This window comes from Sturnus vulgaris, chromosome 3, assembly GCF_052056855.1.
Source record: "Sturnus vulgaris isolate bStuVul1 chromosome 3, bStuVul1.hap1, whole genome shotgun sequence".
Taxonomy (NCBI): Eukaryota; Metazoa; Chordata; class Aves; order Passeriformes; family Sturnidae; genus Sturnus; species Sturnus vulgaris.
The window spans coordinates 50,578,271-50,601,557 of NC_142245.1; the positions used below are offsets into that span (position 1 = coordinate 50,578,271).

Sequence of the window (23,287 nt, forward strand, 5' to 3'; positions counted from 1 at the left end):
AAGGCTGATCTTCAGTCACTGCAGAACCAGAAAAGGCTGCTCATGTCAAAGAAGTTACTGCATTTGTATTGTCTATACGGCAGAGCAGGCTACAGTTTCATGTCCAGTTAATATAAAGTGCTTGAAAGCACTTTAGGACACAGTAGCTTCACTACAAGCACTGACATAATCCTACATCATCATTAAGCAACAAGATAGAAAGGATCCTCGAGAAAAGTTAGGTTTTGTACGGGATACTTTTAAAGTGTCCTCACACATTACAGGGGAATAAATTATAAGATGACCAACCAAGTATGTAAAATAACTCAGTACTAGTAAATGTGTGAGGACAACATTGCACTCCTTCCAGAAAGAGGTGCCTAAAGAACCACCCCAAAACCAAGACACAAACCAAAAGAAACCCAACCCCCACAACACACAGCCACTTTGTCAAACAAGTATTTTCTACCTTAATTACAGCATGCTCATAAAATTCATTAATCTACTGATTAAAAAAAAAGTAATCTCAGTAACTCTAAGGAATGACTGCAGACAACTGCAGACCTAGCAGGCAAACCACTACATGGAAGAATTGTATTAGCACCTTAATACTGAAGCTCTGGGTACCCCCAGTCTTCTGATGTGGACAACTACTGATGATACTTTGAATGACACAAGGAATCATGTTACCAGCCGCACAAGATGAGCATTCAGGTTCCAAATCCGATTAAAAGCAAAAAAACAAAACAACCCATAGTTTCCCCAAAATATCTAACCCTGGATGAATCTCTAAGTGGTAAGGACCTCTAGCAGCTCAAGGTATAGGAGTGAGAACACTAGACCCAATACAATGCCTTTCTGAAGTACAACACTGAATTCACTTTGCAAGGAGACACACGTTAGCAAAATCATAACATCAAAAAGATTTGAATCTTCTTAGGGAAACTTCAAGTTTTAGATTTAGCACCTTTTGGCATCCAAAGGTGAAAGATCAAAACTTCAGAGAAGAAAACTGCTTATAGTAACATTCCTAGCGATTTCCCAGCCCCATAGACTAACCACCCTGGAACAGAGAAACTCACTGAAAGCCAGGTCAGAAGATACAGATGTGTGGTAACTGTCTAGGAACAACTGTTAGCTATCGTTAAGAGCTCTTGGAAAGAAAACAAAACAGAACAAAATACCTCCTGTGAGATTGATTACCTTGCCCATTAAACCAATACCTACCCTTGCATTGTAAAAATGCAACAAAAAAATGGGAAAACTAACACAAAAGGTTAAGAAAAAGCAGAATCTCATCCCTATTTTGTACATACATTTTGAAACCTAGCCTTCAATCTCTAGAATCTGCATGAAAACAGGAGTGGGTGGCTACCATGGAAACACAATTTTTCCAATTTATTGCTGATCTTCCTAGGGTGGATTACTGACTGTAATAACAAGGGATTGAGGATCCTTGAATCCTCCTCCTACAGTTCAGGAGTTAACTGGAATAAATATTCTTCTTCCCTCAAGAGTCTGCCTGCAGCAGAAAGAAGCAGGAGCTAGATTAAGAATTCTTAACAGAAAATAAAAAAGATTCTTCACCAGTCCCTGTCTGCAAAAGCAGTAAGTTTCAGGAGGATTTTAAAGCGGTAACAGTCTCTCTCTTACTGCATATTTAAGAAGTGCATCATAAACTAATGCTTCCGTTCAGTTTCTCCAAAACAGTGATGCATAGGGGACCCTGCCCACTGAGAACACAAGACAAAAGAAAATAAAACTCTCTCAAGTGTTTGCACAAAACTCATATGGAAAAGTATCAGTTACATAAAAAGGTTCTTAAGATTTATATTAATCCATACAAGCTCCAGTCCATACCTTGAGTGACAAGTGAACAGCCTTGTTAAATAGAGTAAGTTTCTTCTTAGTGGTCCAGTTTATCAAAACAGATCACAGAAAAATCAAGGAAACCTGAGTTGATTTTATTGACTACACAAAAAGAACCTCAAATTGGTGTCAAAATGAGAAAGGTATGAGCAAGACAAACAGTTTTCATCTCTAACACAGGCTATGAAAGCATCTGAAATATATGGCAGTGGACCCTGTATTATTGTGGCTCTCTAGCAGCACTCCCCAGTTGAAAAAACAGATTCACTGTGACTGTGCCAGTGTTTTTTCCTGGCTCTCTGACTTTGGAAAAACAGGTCTCAGCAAAAACCAATATTTGCATTCAGAGAAATGTCCTGTCTCATTTCCTTGTATCAGTCCACCTCTGAGATCCAGTGAAGCAGCTCATCTGTTGACACATCATTCTTAGGTTTCAGGTGGTACTCAGCATTTTTAAATGCAATTGAAAGACCAATTGATCTTTAAAAAAAAGCATACATAAATTGAAATCCATGAGCATTTTTCGGGGTAGTCACAGCTTAGAATAAAAGGTCTTGGGAGTTTCATTGCCAGGTCCCTGAAATAATTTGCTTAATATGCCACAGCAACCAAAAAATGGCCAATAAAATATTGAGCAACTTCAGAAATTACAAAACAAAAAGCTAATGTTGTACTACAGTATCAAACATTGCACTGATGCAACTTCATCACATGCAATAGGAGTCACTTTAGTTCCCCGAGGATATAGTAGAGTCTGAAGAACAGAGCAAGATGAACAACACAGGTAGCTAAGAGAACAGAGTGGCTGCCTTGTGGATGGAGATTAAAAATCAGTCACTAATATGCTTGTGCTCCATCAGCATCCCTGGCTGTGCTCATGGCTCACCCCTGAAGGTCAGGCCACAGCCGGTCACGGTATTGCAGCTCAAGACAGGAGTGAAACAGATGTCTGGTACATTCCAAAACATCAAGATGTTACAAGATGTCATTAGTTGTAGATGAGCTACTACTAGCAGTGATGTAATTAGAGTAGTTTTTTGTGAGGTGAAATAAAAAGATACCACAGAAAGAGGCACTCAACTCATCACAGCCTTTTAAGGACAAAGAGAAAGGCTGATTGCTGTTCTGTTTCTGCAGTGTAAGCCTAATTTATGACACAAGCATTCTCCTCCACAGCAATGTCAGAATGACCTCTGAGATATTTGAGAATATCTACAAATCTTCCTTTATTCAGTGGTTTGAAAAAGACCCAGTGAGGTCCTAAAAATTGATATGGGAGTCTTTGATTAAAACAAATGAGACTGGTTCCTCAGGAAAGAGCAGCATGAGCTGTATACATCAAAATGATATTATTAAAAAGGCAATCCCATCAAAATGTTTCATTTATTGTACTGGAAAAGTGTTTATTAATTGCTTTTTTCCACAGTAAGACAACCTGCTTTACTCTCCATTAGCGATAATAATTTTTTCTTTCATTATCCAGGTTATTTATTATTTTAAGTACTGATCCGTTGCAACTTTCCTGACTTATCACAAGACAACCACACTTCTGGGAACAAGATGAAATACAGCCAGGAGAAACAATTTTTTTGTCAGAGTTAAAAATACACTGCACTGGCATCCTAATTTAACACTTCTTTGTGTCATGCTTTTGTTTACACATCATTCTTCTGGAGAAAAAGCCCAGGAGAGAAGTGACACACCTGAATCATTTGTGTAACACACAAATCAGTTTAAGTAAATCCTTACTGAACAATGGATTTAAGTCTGCCCATTTGAGAACCCCCATTTAACTTCAGGCATTAACTACACTCTTTCTCTCCTACAACAAAAAATTCCCACCCACAATTTCCACTTCTTCCTCCTAAACACACCACAAAGAAAAGTCTCAGTTAAAGATTAATAAGTTGTACTGTCTTTGAACAGTACAGATTTTCAGTGTAGTACAATAGCATATTTTTTCACCAATAATCAACATTCAGGACTCTCAAATATGCAAAATTTCAAGAGTTCTTAAAAACTCTTATCCCTTACAAGTTTACTTAAGGAGCTCTCATACCCCTCAGTAATGCTGATTGACTATTGGGAAGCCTATTCCCCCTCTTGAGAGCATATGCAGTTTTTGAAACCACATCCTGACTTTAAAGAGTCCCTTCAGAGCAGTGTGGTACATATTGCTCAAGCTCCTGCTTCCATCACATCCTTGTCCATCAGACCAAGCTGCAGCTCTTCCTCTAAGCAAGAGGCAGTATTGTTTTTCCACTTCCAACCTCATAGCTCACACTGTAGTCAAAATTAATGTTTTAGCAACCACCCATTAACTGATCAACCAATTTAGCTGACCACCTCTAAGCAGCAGAGATTTTGTGTGCTTTGTGTCTTATGTGATGAGTAACAAAAGCATAAGGCTCTTTCTAGACTATAATTAAGTGCATAGCCTAAAGCAGCACCAATACTTTAATGCTTCTCTTTTCATTCTTAGATTTAGTAATTCCTAAAGTGGCAGCAGATTTTAATACAGAAAATTAATCTAGAATAATATAATAGGAATTAATTTAAGAATAAGCCCATTGCCCAAAATCAGACAGGCAAACAAAGTGAAGAAAAGTTTAAGGCTAGAAATGTATTTTTTCCTCACAGACTTTTCCCACTGTTAGAGAATAACAGAATTACAGGCACCCTGAAGGGATAACAACACATAGAAAGTAGTTTCCAGTTGGCTATGCTAACACTTTTGATTAAGTGAACACAGCTAAATAAAACAGACTGAAATACTACAACTTTCATTATTTGATTACTTAAACAAAACAAGTCTGAAACATGAAATACATAGACAGCAACCCCAAGAAGTTTGAAGAGTATCTAAAATATTAATGACCTATCCATAGATATAAAATTATCAATCAAACATTCACAGGTCCTTTGCCAATTCATTCTGAGCTCAAATGAAGCTAAGTTAAGCATCTCTTTGATCCAAGATGCATGCATTATTTAGCATTAGCTAGACATTTGTTCATTTATGCAGACACATGCCAACAGGATTTATGCAAGAGGTACCCATTTCTGCTTAATTTGAAATGTCCTGGTTCTCTCTCTGGAATCTAAACCACAGCGATTTATAGCTTTTAGGGAGTCTTTGTATTTTAGCAAAAGCACACTTTCAAAAAGCTACAGCCAGAAACTTCCAGTGGAAAAGTGAGATATATAAAGGTTTCAGTCCATCTCCAAAGAACAAGGTGTCAACATCTGTGCTGCCTCCTCTTGTACACACGTGCGACTCTAGGTATTTCCACATGCACAAAACTAGCCCAGTGCTTTTGCATGGTATTTTTTCAGATTTTTCTTTTCTGGCATACTAAAATATGCACGTAGGGGTGGATTTTTGAGGGATAGAGGCTGGGAGGAAAACAGGCTTGGGGTAGTGTTTTTGGTTTTACAGTTTTGGGGAGGTGGTGTGGGGTTCTATTCCTGGTCCATGCAGCTGATCAAAATTTGCATCCACACACATTAAAATCCTAAATAAATATTTATAAGGAAGACTGGTAAAGAACAGAATGAAAGGGAAACATGAGCTGCTAAGAACTAGCAACAGCGAGAAACTGAAATTATGAAAAAAAACCTGGCAATAAACTCTGAAAAGGTAAGTGCCTTCGGTTTCTTTTTCCTATAAACTGTTCCCTGTGTCCCACATTTCTGGAGTGTGAATGTAGACTCAGCTATAGGCACACTCCATATGAACAACTTTACAGCTCCAGTACTTTTAAACTTCCTCTCAGTGTCCCAAATTTTCCGGCATTATTTGGACTTCTTGCTCCACAACCCCTCTTTTGAAGAAAAAGAAATTTTGAGAATAATCAAAATAGGAAATTCATGCACCATTGTTTAAGCTTCCTCTTGCCCTGCCCCCTGCAACACACAGAGCAACACTCAACACCCAGACTGGATGTGCTCACTGATAGACTGCACTTAAAATTTAGTATGTGATAAATTTCCAGACAACGGAAGTTTGGCTGAACAACACAAAAGAGTCAAAAATTATAAATATTTGCCACATCCTAAAAGATTTCTGTTAACCTGGGAAATACAGGCAAAATCTGTAGCCCTAATTCAACTTATTAACAGTGCTGTGGGTAATGTTTGCTTTTAAAGCACAGAAGAATGAGCCATATTTAAAACAAAAACAAGTTTGAAAAATCAAACAGCAAACCATTTGTTTCCTCCTGTCCAAACAGACCTCAGTAGCACTCAAACAATGTGAGCCAACCCAAACTGTCACATAATACTGTACTTAGCTATCTAGAACTGCTGAAGCCAAGCACTGAGGGAGATACTAATAGAGGGAAAGACCAATAGAATTAGTGCCATTAAGTTGAAGCAAATCAGTCATCTCCTGCACCTAAGGAGGAAAATAATAAATAGAAGGTTCATAAAAACAACAATTATTGAGAAACTAGAGGTAAAAAATAATGCTAATACAACAGAACTCAGAAAAATTAAGGGAAGGAGGTGAGACTATCATGAAGGCATATCTTACAGAGCTGAGCCACTATTTTACCAGTTACATTTTGAATTGCCAGCAAGAAAAAGATAGGCAAGCAAGTTGGAAATAGGAGAAAATGGGTCACAGAGTAGTGGAGAGAAAGTGAGGTACTCAAGTTCTCAATTTGCATGATGACAACTTCAAATCTACACTCAGGTATGAAACTAAAGGGAAGAGGATAGCAGAGGCACACAGTCCTGGGAGAACCCTTTCAAGGTCAGCTGATGTGGTGCTGCAAAAACGCAACATGAGATCATAAAAAAAACCCCTTTGATTAAAAGTAAATATTACAAATAAAATGTTTAGGAGGTTTAATGCTTGGGCATTAAGAAGCATGGGCAAAGAAACATTTTTAAAAGTACCAGGACAGCCACTGATGAGAGGTGGAATAAAGGGAGTATCCTTTGGGGCAAGAGAAATCAAATCATATCTCTGCAAGATTCATCTGACACAGTTACATCTCAAATGTGAAACACTGAAAACTCCCAGCTTTACACAGGATATATATTCCAAATGGAACACCTTAAAGACAAAACAAGTGACACCAGACACCAATATCCACTATAAGGCACAGAGTAACTGAAAATATGGAATTACATAAAGTTTACAAAAAAATCCACTGAAAAGGCAGTTTTGGCATAACGTTTTGGAAAAGAAAAAAAAAAAAAATCACAGGAATAAAACTTGTGCTCCTCAACGAAGGACACTTCATGCAGCATCCTAGCCACATCAACCAATCACTTAACCTTGCTGAGGAAGCAGAAGGACTTGAACAGGTTTGAGGTTTTGTATTGTTGGTTTTTGTTGCTTTTGGGGATTTTTTTCCCCCTTCAGTTTTCACTTTCTATCTGAAAAAACCTCAGTTTCTCAGCTTGATCAAGTTTATTAGCAAACTGCAGTTTCAGCAAGGAATGAACAGCTCCTGCTAAGAAACAGCAGTGAAGCATTGCCATGAGAATCAAACCAACAGACAGCTGTGGTACAGCTCCCCTCCTCTGGCAATAGCTAGTGCCACATCAACAGAATGTGAAATGCCACCTGCTAATAATGCCTGTTTGGTATAGCACAGTATCATTACAAGATATATGGGAACTTCTTGGCTCCCCCTAACAAAATAACTGTTCAGAAACAGGCACCCAGACATCATCTAAGAAATATCTGCAAGTGTACACAGTGGTTTTGCTGGCATAGGTACATGAAAAAAAATGCGATACTCGGGGTTGCTTTAACTTCATGATGTTGCAGACCATTAATACAGCTCGTATTAAATACTGGACTCAGGCTACTATATCCAATATTCACTGTGACATTGCAAGAACATTGCCTTTTTGAAAAATGAAAGAATAATCTCCAAAAGCTGTCGAATGCACTTGCTAGAGTCTTAACCTTGACACATAAGAAAATATCAGTTATTCTTTAAACATAAGGGCAAGGACTAAACAACCCAGAGGTGTTCTCTCCTTCATACTTCTGCAGTTCACTAGTGGTCCAAGTGAGCCATCCAGCACCATTACTACTAAATTTTTCCACTTCAGAATAAAGCAATAGTTTTATTAATCAATTTGAGTTCTTCGGATGAGAGGCACTTGCTAGTATTATTGTGCTACTCTCATGCACATACTTTAATCTACAAAAGACATAAACAAGCCTTTAGAAAATGGCCTGTAGAGGTCTACCACCTTCCACTGACCTCCTTCAAAGTCATATTTGGCTGTATTTCAGCCTTTTATTGTTCTTTGGCACTAGTAATCCACCATTTGATCATTATAAAAAAAATCACAGCAGATGTGCCTACAAATAGAGCATGATGCTTTAAGTGGATTAGGAAGAGATGAACTCTCAAGAAACAAAGTTCCTGAGTTTATGCTAATAAATTTACTTTAAAAGACTAAATTAAGAAGAAATGTATGCATTTCCTTAAGCACTTCTATTTTGGAGTGAAGATGCAAAAGTGCTGCTCATGACAGACTACATTTTCTGTACTATCCCATAGTATGCCAAGTATTTCTGTATTAGTAAGTTTTTCCAAACTCAAATTTTGCCCTCACCAAACACCACAGCAGAAAAGACACCAGGGCAGATGGCAGAGGGGAACATATTTATCATGCAATTAGCTATATAAAGCTGCATTGTTTTCTTTCCCTGTTTACACCATACAAATCAACAAATGAGACGGAACCAGCTTTACTAGATTGAATTTTTCCAATGGCAAAGCCATCTTTACTTGATTACTGATCCAAGTTGGCAAGATAGACATACTACATGAATGAAGAAATGTAGATGCAAGTGACTTTTTTACTGTCAAGAAATATTTAGGAATTAATATTCTATCATTGCACAAACCAGAACAGGACAAAACAAGAACAGTATGCTATAGTTACAACAGTGCAAGGCACAGAAAAAATTTTAGTTTTCTAAAATAGTTTTGAGTCATCTTTGCAGTGTAAGTGTGCATGGGTAGGGGGCTGCTATAACTGGTGAGTTTAGTAACATGTAGAAAAGCATTGTTCATGATGTTACTGAATTTACATTCATCTTGGCTTTCATGATTTTTGGTCACTTTCTACTTTTGCATGCCTTCCTTAACTTTTAGAGTAAAATAACAGTTTCACCCATCAAGATTCCAAAAAATATCAAGGAACAGTAAAGACAACAAGTAAAGAACAGTAAAGAAAACAAGTGTTTAGACTGAACATATGTCTCAAAAATCTTTTAGATGAAATTTTATAGCATATCTTAGTTGTGCTTTACCGAGCAAGGTGGGTAAGCAAAATGGGTGGAGACCTAGAGCTTTTTTTATAGAAATTAGTCACTAGGAAGCATTAGTCATTTCTGCTGTACAAAAATCTGCTTCATTCTATAATTCACAGTAGTATATCCATAAAACTTAAGCAACTTACTTTGCAGTGGTCATACTGCTGCTGTAAGGTTGGAACGTCCCCTCCAACAGGCATTTGTTTTTTCAGTTCTTCATCTTTTGCATTCAGCCATTTGATTAACTCTTCCAGGGATGTCAGCAATCTGTTCCATTTCTCTGCACTGGCCTCCAAGTGAGCCCTGTGAGACAGCATAACAGCGTCTTTAAAGCCCTGAATGGCAAAATTAGCTTGTATTAGAACCCTGAAAACTGGAAGCACTGATCCCCAAAGGAACACTGCTTTTGACTTTTGGCCTTAAAAAAGGCTTCCAAAAGCATGGGAAAACAATAAACAAAATGACTCCATCAGTAAGATGAGAATGTTTCAAGTGTTTAACTGCAAAGCAACTTGGTGTTAAAAAAAAAATCTCTATTTCAGAACACTTTGCACAGTAAATCAAAATAAGTAGAGAAGAAACGGGGGAACATAGACAATACGTCCCTGATGCTTTAACTCATCTAAAACCTTGAACATTACATGTCTAAGCAACATAGAAAAATACTGTGTTTTATTGTGACTCCACCACTGTTGCCCAACAAGCACAAGTATCATTTTATGAGCTAAAGCACTGCAAAACTGAACTATTTCACACCAGGACCTTGATTCTCCAGAAGCAAAATCCAGCCTGTTCTACCAGCAGTAATCAAGAGCAAATTGCCTGTGCTGCTGAACATATCAATCAGTGACACAGGTTGTTTAATAAATCATCTTTCTTTGATGTTGAGTTACCAGACAATTAATACAGTGAATCGTTCCTCACTTAAATTGACCAAAAAAAAGTCAAACTCTAAGATATCATTTTCTATAATTTTCAGAAATACCTTGACTTGGTGTCTTCTCCCTGCAATGCCTAAAAGATGCACAGAAATCTTCAACAGAGACCAGCTACTCCTTTTTTACTACAGTCATTCTATGTTGTGGTATCATTCAACATCACCATGTACCTAATTTAAATCAGCAAAAAACAGTTTGTTTCTTCCCACAGATGGGGGAGTAGAGCTGAATGATTTTCAGTGTAGTCTGACACCAGTTCTGCAAGTTTCTCCCCTGCTTCTGAAGGATGAATAAACTAGACTCTATTCCCTTTCCTATTTTGCACATTGTTGGTTATCTTTATTTTTTTTTCTGATTCACTGTGACACATACCTAGAAACTTTCACCTGGCTTGTCTTGTATTATAATTTCAGATGGCATTAGAGTGAATGTTTGGGGCTGGTAAAACATTTGGATTGAAGGGATGAAGTGCTGCAAGGTTAACTTCAACACAAGCTTAGGTTTGGCCACACTGAGATCTCCCAGCAATACTAGGATAGGTGAATCAATAAAGCAGTCAAGTAAGAGTATACAAGGAGGGAAATACAAAGAAAAAAATCCACATTTCTGAAAGGAACAAACTAAGCACCTTTAGGAAGAGGAATCTATTCTCCTTCACTCCCGTGAAGGAAAGTACTTAGGTAACTACCTTGGAAAAAGTAAAAAATTTAAGTACTTGCTCGAAGTGACATTTTAATGCTTACAGTTTTGTGTGTTATGGTTTCTATTGTCCCTTATTGCTCTCACTGATACCTTTATCTCAACACTGAATTGCAACAAGCTGCTTGTAGCTTGGGCCTAAACAGCAGAGTCAGCATCTCACCCTGCACTGAAGCACAAGCAATCTGTTGTGTTTGTCTTGGTGTGCAGGCCAGCAGCTTTTGAGGAGTGGAATGTAATGTCTCCACTCTCCTGATATTTTTTCAGGTACTCAGAACTGACCCTTCTTTCTTGAAGTGAAAACAGTTATACTTATTAATCAGGCAGAGGAGAGACATTGTCCTTTCATCACAGCCAAGGCAGCTCACATTTGAATTTACAGTTTTGCCATTAGACTCAGATTGTTAAAAACAAAAATACATATCTTTGAGATTTTCTAGTAGCAACTACAATTAAAATGTTCAGATTTAAAGCTTTCTGTACATTTGATAGTGAAATCTCTAGTCATCATTATTACTGTTTCTAGCACACATAAGCAGCTCTCACATCTATAAACTGACACTCGCTGAGGCTTCAAGATTCTGCTCTAATTATGTAGTGGAATTCTTGTATGCAAAATAAATTGGAGCTTTGTAAGGAGGAGAAAGACTCCTGAAAATAGATAAAGGACAATTTAAGGGTGATTCACCACTATTCAACATATAGTGCAATAATATTAATAGTGAAAAAACTAATCTGATACTAATGTGAATCATATAGCATATGTTACAGGATTAAATACATTGTAATTTACCACTTAGTACTTGTGTGCATGCCAAATTAATGTCAATACCAAAAGTAACACTAGCAAGCACATGGTTTCAAAGTCCAGTGCAAGTTAATCCCGCAGAAGTAGAGCAGTAAGAGGTGGAGAGGAAATGGACTACACCAGCAGGGACTTCAAAATTTTTCAGTGAGCACAAAGTGACCTAGCCTCCTAAAGAAAGACATTAAAAAGTGAAAAAATACACAGGGAAAAACTCATCACATCAGCTTGGATTTTTCCAGAATACTACCCTTTCAATCTTATCAAAAGCAATACTGAAAAAGAGAGAAAGATGCAGCAACTGAAGAGCAGACACAAGCATTCAATTCTCCTGGGGAGAAAAACACACATTCAGTAAACCCCATTCAAAGCAAATGCTGCACAGGAGCAAGTGAGTCAAGATATGCTTAAAATTGCATTTCAGTGTCAAGTTTTAGTATCACATTTACATTTGTCATACAGACATAATCAGAAACAGAAGATAAACTATGCAAAAGTTCTGAAATGTTTCTTGGACTTTTCAGTTCTCCGAGTCAGGATTTCTGGCCTTTGTTTTGGAATTGGTACTTCTACTGATAAACAACCTGCAAACAAAGCTTTAGGTGTTTTTGCTCATGTGACAAATGACTTGGCAATCTTGGGGATTTACCAGGTCAGGTGGTGGCTTAAGAATCTGCTCTGATCAAAACAGAGGTCAGTTATAAATTATTGTTTTTGAGCATGAGTTGGAGCATAAATATTTACCAGTAGCAACCACCTGATATGCAAAAGCACTCCTAAGGGAATCCTGGATGAACCTGAAGAACACAGAAGTTCCCATCCAACTGACCAGACTGAGAGGAATGAACCCTCCCTCCTCCTCCCCAGGCTGAATAAAATTATCCAGAAAGCTGAAGCTCTGACAACTCCCCTTCTGTCGACCCTGAGAGGCTCTTTTCACAGCTGGAGACCTCCTCAGCTTTTGATTCTGCTATTGAGGTAGCGCTGTTCCCACTGAGTGACAAGGAAACACATGCAATAAAACAAAGATTAGTGGGTGGTCTAAATGTAGAGAAACAGAGAGAAACTCCTTTTCTGTTTCTCCCACACTTTTACCTCTACTTTCCTGTAAACACTAACATTCTCACACATCCTGCCCCAGGAGAAAAGAATCTCCCCATAACATTTGGCTTTAAAAAGCAGACCCTCACAAGTCTGCTGGTTTGTTTTCTTCCTGGGAATAACAGAGAAAAAGAAAGAAGTGTAAATCTACACTTTCAAGAAGAAAATCATAGACACTACAAGTACACATTTAAGCAGCTTCCATGCATTCAAAATATGTCAGAACAGTGCTGCTTTTCCAGTTTGGAACTCCCTTCAGTTACAGTAGCAAAGAAGTAAACTCAACACAGTGACTAGCAACACCAGCTTTGAGGACTGAAGCGATGAGGAAAAACTCATACTATCTCTGTTTGGGAAAGCAGTACTTTCGACAATTAAAAATCAGCATAATTGGAATGTGCACATACCTGAAAATATTCTAAAAAGCTTATGGAAACTTTAATTTAGAAGCACTATCCCAAGCTAAAACCTGTAACTAAACAATCAGCTTTTTCATTCTTTAGTCCTAGCATCTAAGAGTTACATCTTGTTCTCACAAGTTTGCTTTCCAATTTATCCTTGTAAAAAGATACACCAAGAAAGCAAAAACTGAAGGCAAACAGACTTCATATCAGTTCTGTGCTTTGTTACTTCCCTATGAAGGCTTTCAGGACTCTTGCACAAGTTAGAAAAATGAACTGCAATCAAAGAACAGAGCAAAATACATGAACTCAGAAATACTACACTCTTTCCAGTAGTGACTGAGATTTGAAAATTTACTGGTCTTAGATTTGCACCAGTATTCTCTTTCTTGCCTATCTTCCACTTTGATCTCCAGTGACATGTGGCTCTGCAACACTGCAGGTACCAGCAGAGCAACGTCAATGCTGGGATCCACATGCCATATCTAAGAAGAACAGAAAAGATGGGTCTGTATTCAGAAAATGTATTCTCAATTTCTGACTGAAAAATTGGTCTTTCTGTACTACAGCCTTAGAACTCATAGCTGTACAGGATAAGTGACTTAAAGACCCTTTTTCATGACCATCCATTTCTCACAAATTATGACCAGCCCCAGGAATGGCCAAGCAACCCAATGATTCTTGCTAGGACTCCACAATTGATAAGCTATTATTTTAAGAGTATTCTTTTGTCTTTCTTTCACACAGACTTGTGAATAGAGCTCATAACAGCTCAGGTCCAACAGCATTAAATTGCATATGTATTGGAGCCAGTCTCTGCAAGCCCCCACACCAAACTGCTTGGTTCTTTGGGCTCAAGCTCTGCCTGTGGGCTTTCAAGGAGCTGATTTACCTATTTCATTTAATTGCTTAACAGGTTGGTGATGGGATAAGTGGATATGAAAAGTAAATATGACATTGCCCCCCCTATTTCACTCATTCAAACTCTTGTGCCTGAATTTCAAGGTCGGCTCATTTTCCTGGTCTTTGGAATATTCATATGAATGTTTAACATTGCTCTTTTCTTTTAAAAGAACAGTTTCCTCAAACCAACAAGAAAGCAGTTGTAATTAGCAGCTCTAGAAATTATTTTCCATGTAATGCATTTTCATGTAGAATTTAATTCAATAATGAATATGGCAGTATCTCTTTCAAAAATGGTATCACAAAGATTTAACCATTACCACACTTGAGCTTGGCACAGATAGGGTCAAAAAACTGTAAAATGCATTCCTTGATTAATAAGTACTTAATTTTTTTTTCAATTTCATAGCAGCAATTAATAATTCAAAACCAATTAAATGGATCAAGATACTTAAGATGCAAGTTCTATTAACTTAGTAATTTCAAAACCAAAATTTTGTAAAAACAAAATCATCAACAAACTCCTGATTTCTCTCTAAGTAATGGCAGACTTGCAGAATTATTTCACTGACACTGCCATTGATTTACAATAAGGAAAGACTCCGTTTCTGGAAATTTTGGTACAAGGTCGGCAAGTTATGACTGAAGCTCTAGAGAGAAAAAAAGTAGTTTAGCCTACCTGGTGAACAATTTCACCAAGTTTTTATATTTGCACTAAGGGGTCCTTCATGAAAGATAATAGATATTTCATTATAATGCTGTGCTCATATTTGTCAAGCTTCTTAGAAGACTGGAATGATGCCCTATCACACCTTGATGTTTTCAATACTCACCTGATGTTAGCTGACTTTGCCTTCAGGTCATTCCAGCGCTGGTTCATGTCATCAAGCCGGTGCTGGAGCAGAGCAGCTTCCTCAGAGTTTCCCAAGGCTTTCACCATTTTCTGTCTGTTTCCATCAATGCTTTTAAAGATGTCATTGTGGGCATCAATCTCAGCTTGGATGTCCTGGAATACCAGCAAGAAAAGTTCAAACATAGTTCTGTAAGTAGAGGAGGGGAGAGCTGACTCTAATGAGTACTCCTGAACACTAGGACAGGGCATGTATTCCAGTTTCCTTGGGTGGCTCTGATAAAAGAATGCACAGGGGAAAGCCTGCAATCCTATTAACGTCACTACAAAAGGTCTAACTTTCTTAAGTGTGAGAAAAGGAGTCTGAAAGTCGTCCAAGGCTGTGAAAAAGGAAATAGAATTATAAACACCAAGTTCTGTAATGTTGTGTTTTGTAGCACTGAAGGTAACTGTCTCCTGTTCACCCACGCATTTCACACAGTGTGGCATTTGCTTATGCACGAGAACTCATTTCCTCTCCAGAAATTACACAGATTCAGCCTTAGCTATGCCATCTCTTTCTTCTTTGAAACAAAACATTCCAGAAACTTTACACAGTCTAGTGAAATGCAGCCTTTATCTAGTATTTTAGGTCACATATAATGAAAGCATTTAACTGAAATCTGTCCTCTTAAACTGCAGCTAAATGGTTATAGCAACCAAAAATCCCTTTGTACAATTAAACTACATTACAGTATGGTCTGAAAATACAGAGAGGTAGGCATAAAATGGCAGGATATATTCTAATCTGAGTTTCATAGTAAATACTAAAAAGAAAAAGAAAAGCCTGTGATTTCCATTCAGTTGATCCATTTCTCCTCCCCTTAGAAATTAAACACATTTTATTCTCTCATCTACCATCTGCCTCAAGAAGCAAAGAAGCACATTACAGATGTTGTCTTTATCTAATTGAGCACAGTATTATTTTTAAAACACATAATAAGAGCAAGCAAAACTTCCCGCACCATTGCCAATGGTTTCTAGCATCCATCCATCTATCTATACTCCAGTAAAGCAATGTAAATGTGTGGGAAGCCAGGAGATGTGCTGGCTGTCTCAATAGGATTAATCAACGAAGATTATGACAGGAACTTGATGCAGATGTAAATAAACTTCTTTTGCAAAGGAGGAAATCAAATAACTGAAATTCCTTAAAGATTTTTATTCTTCCAATCAACTCCTCAGTAATCACCATCTGTTCCCAGAATCAGAAAAGGAGGGTGTACCTCCCCATCCTAAAGATATCTTCCTGCCAGCACATATACAAATTGAAGTGGAAAAGTAGTCATGAGTTTGAGATAGTATGAAAGCTTTCTCAAGTCAGTGAAGAAAACAAAAAAGTCAGTATACAGGTGAGAAGTGGGAGGAGGAGAGACAGGGAGGGCGGCACTGGCGAAACTGGCCAGAAGAGTTACTGTGTGACTTTGGACAACTACCTTTCTTTGCCCTGAGATTCACTTCTTTAAAGCAAATAAAAAGCACTTTTGTTGCCTTTAAAACAACCCAATAAAAACCACCATTCTAAACACAGAAATAAAAATTACATTTAAAAAGAAAAAACAAAATGGAATTGTTGGATGATCAGCCAACCCAAACAAAATGGCAGAACCATCAGCCGAGTTAGATGCTTATCTGAAAATATTCGTGGCTCCTGTCCTTACAATTCCAGCATGCATGCAGGTGCAGTGAAACCCAGCTCAATCCCACACAGCAGGAGAGACAACCACTGTACAGCAGTTACAATTTCAACTGTGATGAATCTGTGCTACAAAAGCCAGGTCACGCCAAAAAATTCTCTTTGCCTCTTCAAAGTCATAAACGACAACTTCACTGAAAACAAATTGATCTCTAATTTTCCATTCCACTGTCCCAATATTAAATTGTAAACCCATTCATTCTAGAACCCTCATAAAGCATTCTTTGATTTTACTTGCAGGACAATTCAGAATGCATGCTCAAAAATGTTTCATTCACAATGGGTTCGAATCTTACATTTTCAAGTCGTCATGTTACATTGCTTGAGGTACAATAAATCTGCTGTTCACATTCTTGAGTCCTATCTGTAATAACCATGTTGAGACAACTCAGTTCAAAGAAAAAAATTGTCATAATTAACTTCTCTCTCATTTTTGATCTCCATTTTCCAGGTAAAAAAAACCAAAAAAAACCAAACCACTGCCAGCTGTTAGGTAACACAATAGGATTCATAAAGTTAATGAATGTGAGTTTGTCACAGTCCTCATAGAAAAGATGGAGTGAAATTCAAATAACATACCCCACATTACTGTGCACATGGAAGAAGTAGAGCAGGAAAGTGGGATGTGAAAAATGGACACAATAAGTTAGTTACTCTCTAATAATGATATAAAAGATCTGGATTTTTATTCAGGAACTGTCTTCTGGATGATGGGCTCCCATCTTATCCCAAGACTGTTGTAATTGGCAGCAATTGGTAATACTCTCCTTGACCCACTGTGTTATCAAGGTCCTTCAATTCTTATTTGCGACCATGTGGTTGCACTCCCTTAAAATTTCTTTCTTCAAAGTGGAAAGGACTCTATCATTCTGTAAACCCCTAATTTATGTTCCTCCTAATCTATTATTTCTCTTTCTCCAGCCTTTTTCTTCTTCTTTGATTCTCTATTGTCCTCTATGTAGCAAAAAATGGGATGGAAAAAGTTGATTATGCCTCTTCATGTCCCAGTGAGGATTAATTCTAGTAAGAGTTAATCTACTTTCAATTTTGCAATACTTTAGAAAAAACTCTAAATATTCCCCTATTATCACATGGAAGTTGCCATATTCAGAGTCACAGGGACAACACACTGGAGAACGCAGAAGAGGGAAAAATTCTATTGCTGTTGCCACATGAAGACAGGAATACAACTGTGAAACTCCATCATTGCTTTTTACAATATCACAAAGATTGGAACAGAACCCAACTTATGAGCCCAACTCCAAGATCAACCAGTTATTAAACTTTTGTCTTTTCTATCCCCCTTACGAACTGCAAGGATATGAAAAAGCAGTTACAGCATTAGGTATAATTGTCCTTTGGAAACTATCAATACTTTATAAAAGACAAAAACCTCCAAGCCAAACCAACCTCATTCCCATGATGTGTCTTTTTTCTAAATGATGAGTCCAGAAGGCCTTTAATTCACTCTGAAACCCTCTAAGCTATTAACGGATTCACTTCTACTCATATTTTTTCAGATTTTGTTTGTCGGCATTGGCAATATACCAGTAAAGACGGTAACACAGGCAAAGTATTTCCCTTCTTATTGGGCCCAAACACTTCTGTTGGAAATAAAAAAACAACTAATGGGAGAAAACTCCATGGCCAAATTAAAGTGGAAGAAACAATACATTTTAAAATATACAAAATGTTACTGTATTGAATTCTCACCAGTAAAAATGCTGGGGTAATAATACAAGGATCTAAAACAGGAAAGTTATTTTCTTTTGTAAGGGAAATAAGTATGTTCTCATAGCATTAAAGATTCTATTATCAAGAAACCGGAATCAATTTTTTCTTACTACAGGACACAAAACTCAGTCTCTCAAGAAAAAAGTCAACAGCATTCTGTGCCAAATCATAGCTTCACTGAGGGTTTAAAGGCAGGACTCATCAAAGTTTTACTATGAAGTTTTTTGAACCCACTACATACAGCAAAACTCTGCATTGCACTCCAATTATTTTTAGGCTTATTTGGAAACAGAATTCAACTGAATTTTTGTAAACATCTGACCACACATCAGAGATGGCAAGTCATGCCACACAAACCACATATGGCTTGCAAGAAATGGACACACAGGTACAATGCTGATGCTGTACAACAAGCCTGGCAGCATTTTGTGTTGGCACACAGAGTGCTACATCCTTTTAATCCCCAGGTACAAGCCATCTGTTGTGGCTTTCGAACCACATGTTTATCTTAAAAGGAATTAGTGGGGTTGAAGTTGACTCTTCATAAATGAAAATCAGCTTGAAAAATTGCATTTTCCCTAGCAAAAGTTACTCCCAGGCTATATTGCCGGAACAGTTTTGTACTTCTTGCACCCAATACAGATCATGCCTGTGAGTGGAATAGGTGCACAGAATTGCAAGTCCCATGAAAATGACTGCCCCTTGCCTTCACTGACAATGTTCAAGTCAGCAAAGACACAGTTACAGAAATGCTGCATTTGCCTCTTTCAAAGGTCAGGAATAAATGTGATGACTGCTTATCAAAGTACCTGCAGAAAAATCTTCCAGGTGGAACAGCTGGAAGAAAAATGTCAGTGCCAACCAAAGGATATAACTGCACACCACAGACAACAGCCAGAACATTGTTCTTTGAGGTCTCACAGCAGGTAGCAAAGGAATGGACTTTTTTTTTCATTTAGTAGCATATTGTTTAGTTTATCTTGAATCAGGTACATTTCACCTGCTGCTGCCAACTGCCTCTGAGAACTGCTGTGGCAGATATTCCTTTTAGCCTCTACTTTACCTGGAGCTTTTCACTTTCTGACAACTCTTAAGGAAGGAGTAAGAATTAGGGCATGGTGGAGGTGTATGAAAGCAGCCATTGTAAAAGGGAAACTGGACTTTTATTGGTCTCAGCCTGAAAATGCTGAGGGTAGCTGGGAAAAAGAGATGCTTGTATTAAAGATAGCTAAAAAACCTCATCTCATGCAGGAAGTCTCTTCTCTGACATCAGAGTACAGTCATGCCTTTAGAAAGGCTCTCCCATCTTTTGTTTCAGAGGCCTGCAGTAGCAGTTGCTGTTAAGCAATCTATTTAAAATGAATTCACATTCAGAAGTAGCAGTACACATTAAAAACTTTTAGGCAGAATTGCCACTAACTTAAATCCACCAGTGCCAAAAGTGTATAAAGATGGAAATTAAATCTCTCTCAAGTGTCAGACCATACTGGATATCACTACAGCCACTGTGACTATAGTGTAAGATCAAAGCAATTTGCTGTAAATATGTCAAATGTATTTACTACTTAAACTTTCAGATATTTTATGAAGGAAAAAATAGAACTTTTTTAGGGGAAAACCCACTTTGGGACATTTTTCACTTCTAATTTTCAAAGGCTTGCATTAGCAAGAGCCTTGTACCAACACATCAAGTTTGTAAAAAGTTGACTTGACTTGCACTTGAGCCTCTTGGATAGTGACATAAGAGGTGACATATGGTGTAGTTAAAGATTCATTTTATCACAAGAATGATGATGCACTTACAGGAAGGCTGAGAACACCACACTGCCTTCAACAACCTCTGTGGCTCCATTGCATGGCATAGACTCAACATCTGAGGGGCACCATAAATGTGTTAATACTAATTCCAGCAGTCACATAATTATGACTGAACAAAGCCAAAGCAGCCTTGCCTACTGCAGTGTAATGTGACTCTGCTTTTGCATAGGAAGGGAGTGCCGTGCAAGCTTCTGCAAATGCCATCTGGCTTCTGCATTACGACCACAGTAACAGCACTCATAATTCTCTCTGTAGAACATATATTAATGAATCCAGAGAGCTGAAAGTAGCTTACAAGCCAGGATCACTGTCATAACGCTGTTTCTCCTGGCAGCGAACACCTCAGGAAGGACAGGATGGGTGTGTGGGGAATCATAAGAGGGACAGATGAAGCAGAGGAGGGGAGCTTGTTTAAAAAGAAAAAAGCTAAACAAAAAGACCAGAAAAAAACCCCCAAAAAAACAAAAACAAAAAAACCCACACTTGTTAAAATTTTAGAATTTGTGATCAAAGTCCACCAAATAAACATTAACCTTCTCCACCACCAAAGTATCATTTTATGTTGCATTAAAAATTTCAGCACAGTAGACAACAAAATTTCACAGCAAGCTTCAAGCTAAAACGTACAACAGAGCTGTGATAGCTTTATGTTTTGGTGAGAATTGCTATGGTCAATTTCTTTAAGATAAACACTGGAATAATCAAAGTCACAGGGGAGGGCCTGGAGTTTGCAAATGCCAGGGCTTGTATGATTCATAAAATATTAGAAACACTGGTTTAAAATATCTCTCTAAATGAAGTCATGAAGAATCTCAGAGTCCAGCACGTGTCCTTGTCTTTACAGGCTACCAAAGCAGCAGCTACAAGAAAAGAGTGAAGCCCAGATGACAGACTGGGAGCAAGAGAGAAGCCAGCAACCTATACAGTGAAGAAATGAAATCACAAATGCTTTTACTGTTACTCTTAGCTACTTTTGTAAGAGTCATGCTGGTTGGATCCTGAATAGTGCCTGTCTCAAGTATACCTCTCCCTGATAAACAAAACTGGTAAATTGGTAACTACTGAGGAGAAGAACACTGGTTTACATTTTACAAGAAGAATGTCCCGAAGTTTAGAAACTAAACACAGAATCAGAATTACAAACTGCTCTCTTACCATGGGACCATGTTTTTAAGGTGTTTTATCTTAATTTGTAAATAAACTACTTTGCATTTTGTTGCATACTGTGGTCTTGCAGGATACAGGAAGTTTGTATGGCAAAAGAAAAAAAAAAGACAAAGCAAATCTAATAGTGGCTACAAACATGCAAATGAGGTTTCACTAGAAGAGCTGACAAATTGATGAAAACAATCTGTTCTTTAACATTCTCACGTCTCTTGCTCATCAGCACAATCACTGCAAAGCAAACCTCCTCTCTCGAAACATTACTGCTAACAAACAACCTGGTAAGAGAAAGAGTAACTAATTGGAATAAAAGAAGAACAGATGAAATGGTGGGACAGTTGCATATTCATTGGAAATAATTCTACTTATAGATGCCATCATGAGATCTTCCAATTCAACTAAAATAACACTCTACTAAATTTAACAGCAAACTCCAGAGCACTTGGTTTATGTCAATAGTGGAACAAGGTCACAGGCAGTATGCAATGTCCCCTTATACCTTGACTTAGCAAAGCCCAAACTGTTCTTCATTTGCTTCGGAAATTTAAAATAAAATAAATAAATAAAAATGCCCACAATCAGAGGACATGCTCTAAAAGTAATCTTGTAGGACCTGAAATGAGGAAGATAAGCAACATTAGATTTCCATAAACAGAGTACACATGAGGACATAAACAGCAACATAGAAAACCTAAGTTAAACATCAACCTGCCTTTTTTATTTACTATGTAATTTTCAAAGGCATACACAGTCTTTTTCAAAGGCATGTGTGCAAGTTCCTATCATACCTTTTCAAATTTTGTCAGCAACTCACGTAAGCTGAAGTTCAGGCCAATCATCATTAAGTGTCTCCTGAAGCCTACATTTTCCTGCCACGTCCTCCAAGCCAAGTCTATAGCCTTGAAAAAGTTTCTCTCTTTTTCCACCTATACAGTCTCCAAATACTCCAAGCGCTCCAGTGCGTGTCCCTCTCCCGGGCTGTGTTCCCCTGGGAACAGTTCACACAGTGCCATCGTCACAGTCTCCGTGTCCCTGCTCCTTCCCATGGGCTGGGCACCCAGGGGTGAGCTGCTGGCACTGGGTGCTGCTCCTTGCAGGGCTGACCTGACCTCATGGCACCGAGGGGATCTCCTTGGCTCCACGCCTCCCCAGGACTGCCTCCAGATTACCTCAGCAATGGCCTGGAGGATCCAAGTGCTTCTTGCAGGCCACAAGCTCAGTGTTTGGTCTCAGTGACCCTGAGTGGGAGAAGCTATAACCCGCTGGTGTATGACAGGTGGAGAGGAGAAACATGCCCTTCCATGTTGCTCCATTCAAGGGAAAAAAAAAAATCCCCAGAGCAATTTCTGTCTGTAGAAAGCATCAAAAACCACCTTCTCAGACAAGTTAAAATAGGACGAGGCACACTTCATCCTAGGAAACACGGTGGTGTGACCGGACGAGAGGCCATCTCTCCTCTGCCTTCCTCGGAGCCAGCACCATGGGCTGGTGCTGCTATGGCAGTGATCAGGCACCTCCAGCCCTCTTCGCTTCGCCCAGAAGATGCTGCACCACAGAAAAGCCAAGGCCCATTACAAGTCCTCTAAAAAGTAGCTTCCTTTGTGTAAGCAAACAAAAAGTCACGCAAAGGATCCTGCTGCAACATCCAAAGCCTTCGCTGGGGATCTCGTCCTTTGGTGCCGCCTGCTCTGACAGCCGTGTGGTAATCTATCCCCGGCATTTGTTTATTATTGTAATCAGCATCCTCCCTTCCAGCAGCCCTGGTGCTGCTCCGAAGCCAAGCACACTCCCCCTTCCTGGAGGCCTCCCTGTTGGAAAACCACCACCACCCCTGAGGCTGCAGAAACTCCAGACCAAAACCCCTCGCTCGCCCCTTTTCCTTCCCCCCGAACGGAAAGGTGGCTGTTCAGTCACTGAGCAAGCCTTGGAGCTGTAAAAGCAACCAGTGCTGCACAAAGCCACCACGGGCTGGGGCTGCTCAGGAGGGCATGCTCGGA

General features: G+C 38.5%; 1 protein-coding gene across 5 annotated transcripts in view; it reads right to left on the minus strand.

The window, feature by feature from the left end:
• UTRN (utrophin) overlaps nt 1–23,287 on the minus strand; it is a 344,257-nt gene that overhangs the window by 101,302 nt on the left and 219,668 nt on the right. For all 5 annotated transcript variants that reach the window (XM_014879021.2, XM_014879020.2, XM_014879022.2 and 2 more), the window contains 2 exons: nt 14,823–14,995; nt 9,289–9,445 (listed from right to left, as the gene is read on the minus strand). In XM_014879021.2, coding sequence (XP_014734507.1) covers nt 9,289–9,445; nt 14,823–14,995 — 330 coding nt within the window. The remainder of the gene's footprint in view (nt 1–9,288; nt 9,446–14,822; nt 14,996–23,287) is intronic.